The sequence below is a fragment of the Bison bison genome, unplaced genomic scaffold, assembly GCF_000754665.1.
Source record: "Bison bison bison isolate TAMUID 2011002044 unplaced genomic scaffold, Bison_UMD1.0 scf7180017864508, whole genome shotgun sequence".
NCBI lineage: Eukaryota > Metazoa > Chordata > Mammalia > Artiodactyla > Bovidae > Bison > Bison bison.
In genome coordinates this window covers 7,308,035-7,318,981 of record NW_011495064.1, presented here as the reverse complement: position 1 = coordinate 7,318,981, position 10,947 = coordinate 7,308,035, and the positions used below count along the sequence as shown (strand labels likewise).

General features: G+C 46.9%; 1 protein-coding gene across 1 annotated transcript in view; it reads right to left on the bottom strand.

Moving 5' to 3' along the window:
* Positions 1–10,947, bottom strand: part of MAP4K4 (mitogen-activated protein kinase kinase kinase kinase 4) — a gene marked incomplete at its 5' end in the record, with an annotated part of 149,039 nt that overhangs the window by 48,686 nt on the left and 89,406 nt on the right. Inside the window, 2 exon segments of the mRNA XM_010829864.1 lie at positions 2,403–2,513; positions 3,720–3,845. Coding sequence (XP_010828166.1) covers positions 2,403–2,513; positions 3,720–3,845 — 237 coding nt within the window.

Genomic DNA, 10,947 nt, shown 5'->3' with positions numbered 1-10,947 from the left:
AAACATTCTCTGGTTCTTCCCTGGTGGTCCAGTGGTTAAGAACCCACCTTCCAATGCAGGGGACGCAGGTTCTATCCCTGGTTGGGGAGCTAACATCCCCACACACTATGGGGTAACTAAGTCCACGTGCCACACCTAAGACCCGGAGCAGGCAAACAATCAAATACTGAAAAATAAAGTGTGCACAGAATTCAACTTCAGCGCGTGTCCAGCAAGGTATCACCAGTGACACCATACAGAGACGCACCTCCAGTCCCGAGGGGCCAGGGCCAGGCTGAGGGTAGCACCACCAGTCTCTAGCTTTTCCCGAAGGTGCGTGTTCAGGGACCATCTGCAGCGTCTCTCCTGCAGTGTGTGCTATTTGTGTACGGGACGGTTGTTTTCCCACGCCGCACGCCCACTGTGCAGCGGGTGGGCCTGGGTGGGGGATGTGAACCGCGTGCACTCCAGGGGAAAGGCAAGGGTGAGAGTGGGCTTCAAGGTCTGGCCCTTGAACCCAGCCTGGTTTTCCCACCAAAGAGCCACAAGCTGTGAACTACTGACTGACCCCACCTCTATCCCACGGGTACAATCGTTGTGCCATCCACAGAGCTTCATGTGCCAATCAAGCATCTTTCTTTTTCTCCCAAGGAAGTAAGCCCTAATGGGCACACAGCACTTTTTGATGACCTCGTATCTGGAATGAAGCCCAGAGCACGCCTCTGATGAGAGGTGGTGGGAGAACAAAAACGCAGTTTGCATCCAAATATGGTCAGAAAGACAAAAAGGCAGCATTCTCACAACTCTACTTGTCCCGACTTCTGCCAGAGAACCTAATGTGCAGCTGCCTCCCAAGGCACAACTGACCTATCCAGTCTAAGATGCGGCAATATGAGAATGCAGTTTACTTGATTTTTCGTGTTTAACATTTTAGTGGGGTTTTATTGTTATCATGGGGCTTCACAGATGGCTCAGTGGTAAAGAATCCACCTGCCAAAGCAGGAGAGGCGGATTTGATCTCTGGGTTAGGAAGATCCCCTGGAGAAGGAAATGGTAACCCACTCCAATATACTTGCCTGGAGAATCCCATGGACAGAGGAGCCTGTCGGGCTACAATCCATGGAGTCACAAAGAGTCAGACCCAACCGAGTGACTAAGCAACAACAACTGTGCTCTCAGGACACTGCAGGGGCCCACTCACTGAAGGCCCCCACAGCGGCGGGAGGCGGGGGGCGTAGTCTCACACGTTAAGGTTCCTTTAGTAACCACAGAAGAGTTCTCACGCTTTTATAGTGAAATGTGAATGTGATGATACAAAGACAGGTCTCCCACCTCTCCCTATCCAACTAGTTGTCTTAAGAGAATTATCTATTTTCAAGGGCTCTGTAAACAAAATAAAAAGAAATTCAAACTGTCGCCATGAATTCTAGACAGCATTTTTAAAAACCTGCAGTCCTCTGTGAAGCTTAAACATAAATTTACCTATACATAAAAAATAAAGTAACAGGGTTTTTTTACAATTAGATTCCAATTCAATTCCATAGTCTTTACTTTCCAAAATGTGGTGTGCAAATGAAATCCAACCAAGTCATTTAAGTGTGTGATTTATTTACAGGTAAAGTAGAGAGAAAACTGTGACAGTTGACCAAAGAGAAGAAGCCTGTGGGCAACTCACAAGCAGTTTTCAAATACATTATTTTCAGACACACTGCACTGTCACAATGGCTCCACTACTGAAAAGAATCACTCAGAAGCTGCTAAAATCATTTGGTAGCTCCATAAACCAGCTTTCCAACTGGCTGTAAATAACATTAAACACAAGAACTTTCCCTCGTAAATACTGCAGCAGATTCTGTTAATGCCAAAGCCTAGAAGATGACTCTGAAAGCCAGCATTTAGCACCATTAATACTGATTTACAAGCTCAGACACAGAATTTCCATAAACAACACGAGCTAAGAGATTATTTCTCCTCCTCTGCACTCTGATTTTCTTTTGAATAACTGCAGGATGAATTCAGGGAAATAAATTACATTTAAAAAAAAACACACACAACTATTTAAAAGTCTGGTTTCTTTAGATACAGGCCAGAGTCAACATCGTGATGTGGCTTCAACTGTCGAAGCCAACTGGCTACAAAGAATCCTTGGTTGTTGTGCAAAGAATAATCTGTACAGTGGCAACTGATGCCGGGAGGATTGGGGGCAGCAGGAGAAGGGGGATGACAGAGGGTGAGGTGGTCGGATGGCATCGCCGACTCGATGAACATGAGTTTGAGCAAGCTCTGGGAGCTGGTGAAGGACAGGGAAGCCTGGCGTGCTACGGTCCATGGGGTCGCCAAGAGTCGGACACGACTGAGCGACTGAACGGACACGACTGAGCGCAAGCAGCAAATGCAGAGAAAGCGGAGCAGGGGCGGCTTACCCGCAGGATCTCCCTGGAGATGTAGGCTATCCAGTCTTCCTTTAGCGTGTTGCCCTTGGTGTTCTTCACCAGGTCCGTGATGGATCCGGCCCCACAGAACTCCATAACGAGCTGGAGGGAGACAAGACACAGACGCGTCCCGCCGGTGGTCAGAGCGTCGCAGGCGTCAGCACCCTCCCCGGGCAGGCCGGGGGTGGTCTAACTCCCGCCCTTTTCCTAAAGGTCTGGGCGAGTGATCACTGTGGAGGCACCAAATTCCTGAGAGCATATTCCACCACCCCATCTCCTGGGCACGGACACGGGTCCAGGACACTGGGGTCCTCACCCCACAGCACAGCCCGGGCAGAGGCCCTGCAGCCCCCGTCTCCGGAGCACAGGCACAGGTGGGCCGTCTGTCCGTAACCAACGCCCAGTGGTCAGAAACCTGACCCAGATACTCCCCAACAGGCGTTCTCACTTGCCAGCATCAGAAATGTTCTATTTTCCACAACATTGTGATTCTCCAACTATTTTATGTTAACTGGGGTGGAAGACTAATTTTAAGCAGCACAGAACTTTTCACAAGACACTCTTTACAATACTTAGATGTTTGAACAATATGAACAAAGCATATTTTTAAAGTACTTAGAAAATGAACTGAACTATTCTAAAATTTTAACTATGTTTAGATATGGGTAATAAAAATAAAGGTATTTTTTTTCCCTTTTATTTTCCTAACTTTGCAAATATTCTACAATGACTTTAAAAAAAAAAAATCAGAAGAGTAGTCATCTATCTTCCCACTCTGTAAATCCAGTACTTTTGGCAGAACTAATGTGATCACTACAGAGCCAGCACTACCTCAGTGTCACATCTTGAAACATGTTCAATAAGAGGTGAGATTGAACATGTATAAGTTCCACGAATTTACCCGAAATCCACCGCTCTTAGTAAATTACAGAACTAAGCTTGTTGTCTTGCAGCTTGTCTCTCACTCCCATGGAAGTAAAGAAAATGCATGTTGCTGAGATACTACACTAATTCCATAAAGTTTTTATCATACTGCTTTTGATTTCAAGCTCCTAACTTCCTTGCTATTTTGCGTGTTTCCCTTGTTTCTCACTGTGCCACCTTATTCCCAAAACACAAACTCTTTTCCCTGCAACGTGAAGTCAACACCAAAATAAACATTCAGGATGCCTTCCACTGAGAAGTCCAGGGAAGATACCAGACTTTACCCCTCTGCTTTTCTCTCCCCTTCCTCTGGAAGGTTCTTAATGCCCTTCTAGTACAACCAAAAAGGAAACCCCACAAAACACGCAGGAGACGCTTGCTTACCCAAAGCTGGTCATCGTGTCCTGGGGGGCTCTTTTTAATGAAAGCACCGTAATACGTTGCAATATTTCTATGATGAGAATATTTCTTCAGCATATTTATCTCCAGTTTGATTTCCTCCTCTTCATCCTTAAGAAAAAAATAAAACATGCAGTGTCTGAATGACAGGCATGACTGGACTTCCTCCACACGCAGGCCATCAGAGGGTCCCGGCCCCTCCAGCAAGGGAGACAGTTGCTGTGACCTTTGCCAAGAACTGGGGGCTCACCCTCTGCAATGTGATCACAAGCTCAGCAAACAAGACAACAAGAACACAAGGTAAAGATTAACAGGCAGCAGAGGGCATGTGCAGACCAGGCTCCTTCGCTGACCATGTGCCCCCAGGCAGCTCATTCCACTTCTCTGAGCCTCAAGTTGCTCACCTGTAAAAATGGGAGGAAAGGGGGTAACAACTGGCCAATATTATTTCGACCTATTACCAGGAAGGGCTGTTTCTTTTCTAGAGAACACTTGTGAGTAAAAACTGTCCAGAGCATTTAAGGCGGAGGAGGTTTACCTCTGAGAGCCTGTCACAGGAGCATCCCCGGGGTCGGGGCCACAGGCAGGGGCTGAGCACAGGAGCCCTCCAGTCCTGAGCTGGGGGCTCCCCCAGGAGATGAGGCCAGGCAGGGGGCCCGGAGACAAGCGCCACTGGGTGCTGGCAGGTTGTCCTGGACTGGGCTCACTCCCGGGCCTCTCACTACACTGAGATGAGATGAGCAGAGCAAGGAAGGAAGAGCCTGTGAGGGACAATCAGAGCGGGTGCGAAGTTGACAGGTGGTAACACGGGTCTGGAAAAATAAAGACAAGTCACTCCTGTGAGTGTACCAAGGTCCCCACTTCCTCGAGGCGTCCTGTCCCCTGCTGAGCCTGGACACAGACAGGGTGATGCCAAACACCTTCAGGGAGTCATCTGAGGGAAGACTACAGACAACCAACAGAACGGGAGGAGAGCAAAACGGAAGAGAGAAAATAAGAGAGGAAGAGAGGAAGCGAGCCTTGGTTAGGAAAGAGACGTTTGAGGGAAGGTGAAGAGCTCTGAGAGAAGCTTCATATAGCCAGACCTCTAGAATTCCCTCTGCTTCATGTATTTTCAACAAGAAGTGACGAGCGGTTCTCTAAGACCTCCTGACTTGTCTACACTGACAGGCTCCTTCCACTTTAGTGCTGCCCTTCCCTCTCCACAGAAGACTTCGAGCCGTGGAGGTGCGTGTGTGTTCATATGCACACACACACACACACACACACACACACACACGAAACCTACTGGTGCAGCCAAGCATCTCCAGGAACCTTCCATACAGCCTCACAGAACAAACCTAAGTTTGATTCACTAACACTGTTCTTTAAGATAAAAGACACCAAGATCATTAGAACTCTTCACTGCGACCCGTCCGTCTTGGGAGGCCCTGCAGAGCATAGCTCAACGCTTTACTGAATTATGCCAGCCTCCTCCCCATGATAAGGCTGTGATCCATGAAAGGGGAACAATTAAGATATTGTCCAGGAGACCAAATGAAAAAGAAAGTGTCTTTTTAAAAAGAGAACTTGCCATTGTTCATTACTGCTTATAAACCAAATACACACCAGAACACACAATCATCCACCACCAGCGATTCTCAGTGGTGGCTTGCAGCGGCTTGCAGCCACTGAGTGGTGGCTCAGTCCGGAGATGTAACCATGAGGACACTACAGCACGCTGCTGATGGGCACAGCAGTCAAATGACTTTGACAGATGACAGCCATGAATATGGAGCAGAGCCAGACGGCCAAGTGCAGTCCAGACACTGGGCTGTGTGGTAATTCTCGTTGAAACCTCACGCATGTGCAAATCATACCAAATGCATGATTTAAACATGTCATGGACTAAGCGAGGCTTCCCTGGTGGCTCATTTGCCTGCAATGCAGGAGACCCAAGTTCAATCCCTGGGTTGGGAAGATCCCCTGGAGACGGGAATGGCAACCGACTCCAGTACTCTTCCCTGCAACAGAGGAGCCTGGTGGGCTACCGTCACAGAGAGTCAGACTGACTGAGAGACTAAACAACGTAATGTGACTGGTTTTTACATATTTCTTTCTAGCGATTGCACAAAGCAGTGTCTTCTAACTCGTTCACCTCTCTCTATAAGAACAACCAAGACCCTCCAACGGCACCTGATGTTTGCCAAGACCACCAAGTTAAAACCCTGACACATCTTACATGCTTAGAAATCCTTACAGACGTGAGTTGAATGCTGTCTGTGGGTGTGAACAGCACTCAGTATACAGACAGGTCACACTGCTGGTGGACCCTCACACACAATGCAGCTCCCTGAACCTAAGATGCAGCGAGGCAGCCGCTCCATCACATTTCATAATGAAACTATGATTCACGACCAACTGTAAGACATACAGTCACAGGTCTGAAATGGGGCTGCAAGTTAGAAATGATGACATATGACCTAAGAACAGCTTCAGCACAGTTTGGGAACGGCTTTTCTAATATGACTGAAACATCCAAATGTTTTCTGACATATAGTAATCAGATCAATGTCACTTGCCAGAGTATTTCTGAGTCTTCAGTAGTCAAATCATGAAAGCCAGATGAAACGGGTGTTCAGAGGAAGGCATACTGTCCTCTCAAATCACCATTTTAGGATAAGGATTGTATATTCTTTGAATCATCCCTTCTCTGGCTTCTCTGGTTTTAAAATAGAAGGTTATTGCACAGTTTATAAAATAAAAAGGCATTCAGCACCACTAATTGTCAGGCCCTGTCTAAGCATCAGAAAGGTAGTGTCTCTCAACAGCTTTGACCCAGGTACACCTGGGACCCTCATCACAACACATGCATGTGTGTGTGTGTGCACACGCGTGCTCAGTCAAGGCCGACTCTTTACGGTCCCCATGGACTGTAGCCCACCAGACTCCTCTGCCCATGGGATTTTCAGCAAGAATACTGGAGTGGGTTGCCATTTCCTCCTCCAGGGGATCTCCCCAATGTGAAGTACTGAACCCACATCTCTTGTGTCTCCTGCATTTGCAGGTAGATTCTCTACCACTGCACCATCTGGGAAGCCAATGCTTTTAGTACAGTGTTTTTAAGTGTATGAGTCTTTAGGATAATAATGAACCAACATGCGAGTTCAGATCTCCCATCGGTCATTAGTAAAATACAGGTTTGGTGGTCTCGCCCCAGTATATGTTTACATATATCACCACCGCAAACACACACCTCACTTTGCCAGAGAAGATACACAGAAAACAAACTCCGAGCAGGCTAACAATTTCTAAACCACTAACAAACCTCACATTTGCAAAGAAAGGGGAACCGGCAAGTAACCCGGTTGAGTCCTAGCTCGTCTCTAGGGGGCCACAGTAATGTACAGATGAAGAAGAAAAAAAAATGAAGTGTCACTTGAGAGAGGAAAGGGGACATGCAGAGAAAAAAGGGAAGGCCCGCTCCTGGTCTCCTCCGGGGACCAAGCAGCTGCCAGACCCGCCCCGCTTCCCCTGTGATCTCAGGCAGCTAGTGCCAAGTAGAGTTTTGGACTCTCCCACTGGGAGCAAGCTCCCACAGAAAAGGCCTTTGTCTCGGCTGGGCTAAGGCTGGGGAGGAGTTTCCCACTGCCTTCCTTGGCTACTGAGGACATCTGAGCATGGTGGTCATCTTTAAAAGCAGCCAGGAGTTTGGGAGTCACCTGACGAGTCCTGTCCGCTCCACACTCTGAGCGTGGAGCAGGGCAGAGGACTAGCGGGGTTTTTTAATGACTCCTTAAAATGCTCGGACTCCGAGCACACATGCACCAAAATGCTGTTTAAACTCTTGTAACTTGAATTCTGTCTCCTTCCACTGATGGCAGTAACGTGAAGAGACAGAAGTGGACCTCAGCTGACTGGGAGGATCCAAGAGGACTGGGAATGTTCTCCCAGCACACCCCTTATAGAAAGAAGCCTATGCAGTAACAGCTGAACAACAAAAAACAGGAAGGACAATTCATTATTCACTCTCTTTACTAGATGCAGAGAATCATAATAAAATGACATATGCAAATACCTCTAGCAGATTTCACCACTGAAGTGTATAAACACACATATACTCAAAAGGAAAATATCCATTAAAAAAAAACAGCTTACAAGTTTGTTTTAGTTAACAACCAGCAAACCCTTCTTCATGATACTGTTAACTGGTAAAGAAATGAGGAAAGATCACCTTTGACTTGAAAATCCCAGTGACATCTGAGAATATTACTCAGTACCACAGCAAAGTGAATGAACCAAAGTTAACTTTTCTGACTCAGATACATGAAAAGTCCTACAAAAATTCACTAGTAATTCAACCAGACAGAGGCAAACACAACTCTGCAGGGAAGATTCTCAGGCAGAAGGAAGGTATGGAATCTAGTCAGAGGAAGGAAGGACACGTTCTTTAAAATGAATCAGCGTCCATCTCACAAGATCCAAGATAAAAGCCCCAACAGAAAAAGGCCAAGTGATGTGCTATGTGCTAAGCTGTTTCAGTTGTGTCCAACTCTGTGATCCCATGGACTGTAGCCCGTCAGGTTCTCCTGTCCATGGAATTCTCCAGATAAGAATACCAGAGGGAAAATACATTTCCTCCTCCAGAGGACCTTCCTGACCCAGGGATCAAACCAGAATTTCTTGTATCTCCTGCACCGGCAGGTGGATTCTTTACCACATCACCAGGGAAGCTGAATTCACATATACACCTTCTACAACTTTATAAAGGAAAAAACCCAGTGATCCTCAGACATCTTCCCTAAGCATTCACCCCACAAATGCACAGGAGCTGCCAAGAAATGCATCTCAGACACAGCAAACCTTCAGAGACTGGAACCAAACGAAATTCACTCTGACTGGCCACCGTCTGCACTGCTGCTTCACCACCCATTTTACCAAAATGTCCATTTCTTAAACTTAGAACAAGGAAAAGCTCAGCAAGTCTCCATCAGCACTGGACTAAGTGATTTATAGGCAAAAACTCGGTAAGACGATGGTAGTCTGATTTCACCAGAATCTTCAAGTCTGCACAGAAAACCATCCTGGGCTCTTAAATCACTCGTGTCTTCTACATCAAGTAAGTACCAATAATACCCTTGGCATTAGTCCATCGTACGCAGAATAATTTTCACAGCATCGCAGGAGAAGGTAACTGCATGCTCAGACCAGATGTGCCTGTGTGGGTGCTGCCAAGCACACATGGAAACCCCACAGCTGTGTCCATCAATCAGACATTATGTCACAGCTCCACTCGGAGACTGCCTGGCAGCCAGCATCTCCCTCCCACGCAAGCGAAGCAACAGATGCTGGAAACGGTACAGTAACAGACACTGGGACTGAGCCACGGCGACAATGCGATGGATGGGAGATTTAAGTCAAGTGGCAACAGAGATACAGAGTCGACCAGCGGCTTCAAACAGTACATATGTTTCAGTCAGGCTTTTTAAAGTCTTACGCTGCTTCCTTTCCCTAACTCCACTGTTCCATAAGGAACACTGTTCCACTGTTCTGTTAAATAACTCAGATGAGTTATGATAATAAATATGATGGCAAATGCCTTGTTATTTAAGGAGCATCTGTCAAGGAAAATATATTAAGTCATCAGAATGTACAGTGGTGATTAGTGCCCACTTTTCAAGATCTTATTAAAAACAAAAGTAGGAAGTGCTTCCCGTCACATGGTATCATGAAGTCACTTGAAGTGGCCTGTTCTGTAGTAGCTCACGATCTAAAGGATACACTGTCCATACACAATACATGGACAGGAGTGACCACTTTGTTGCTCAGTCGCTGAGCTGTGTCCCAGCTCTTCTGTGACCCCACGGACTGTAGCCCGCCAGGCTCCTCTGACCATGGGATTTCCCAGGCAAGCACACTGGAGTGGGCTGCCATTTCTTCCTGACCCAGGGATTGAACCTGAGTCTCATGCACTGGCAGGTGGGCTCTTTACCACTGTTCACTTAAATTCAGCCAATCTCAACTGATCCAACTTTGAGATCCAATTGTGATCGTTTTCATTACAGGAAGTGGGGCCCTTGATAGTGTAGACTACTTTATTTTATCTTGTTTTTGAGGGTCATTACATCAGATTCATCATTGATTATGATCATGAAAAATACAGAAGGAATAAAGAAAATGCTAAAAGCTAATGAGTGTTCTGATTACATTACATAACTATAAAGTGTAAACACACACTAGGAACAAGCTTACAGGTAGGCTTTGGTGGTGTGTGTTATTTTAAAACAGCCCTATTATCAATCAGAAAGGACGAGGAGGGCTGAGAGGGTCTCCCCCCAAGGTGTCTTGGGGACCATGGGGGAGGGGAGGGCAGTGAAGCAGCAGGCAAGAACCCAGGCTGGCCTGGAACCCAAGCTCACAGAGTCAGCAGAAAAGTGAACAGTGGCTCTAAAAGAATGAACAGTCAACAGCGGTGTGATATCGAGACACCCCAGGAGCACTGGGTAAGAAGTCCCTGGTGAAGAGCAGTGGCTGCAGGGACATTCAACGCCAAGGAAGATGGGATTTTTGAGAGAAGTTCCTACAGAACACTGGGTCTCTAGTCATCAGAAGTGAGCAATATTCCTGATTTTTCTCTCGACTCTTGCAGTGAAATGGGTAAGATTAAATCAGAAAAGAAATACTTAATCATGTCCCAAACATAAGAAATTAAAAAGCCAAGGTCTGTTTCCCCTAGGACAGGCACCTGAGCATCTCTTCTCGGTTCAAGAAGTTCTTCCACAGGTGGATTTCCTTCTGTGTCTGCAGCAGTTTCAGTTCAGCACCTGCATGCAAGACTCCTGGAGGCTGCACGGCCAGCTTGACACCCATGGATGAGACTGCTCTCTCAGAAGCCAGTGGGACATCAAAGAATATGAGAGCAGGGAGAGTAAATTACCACTAGGTGCAGAGGCGCGAATGGCTCCCACAAACGTAAGGGGATGTCAAAGAAGCAGACACAATGCCAGCCTATGACTTTTTACATCGACCACAAACACAAACAAAAATAATCAATCGTGTTAGAAGTCGGGCGAATGGCTCCTCCCAGGGGAAGCGGCTGGTAACTGGAGGGGCTGCCAGGCACGTTCCTGGGCTGCTACCAATGCTGTTTTTTCACTTAGCTGCCGACTCGTAGGTGGGGTGAGTTCAGTTTCTGGAAATGTCTGGGGTTTATCATTTGTGCACTTTTCTGTAC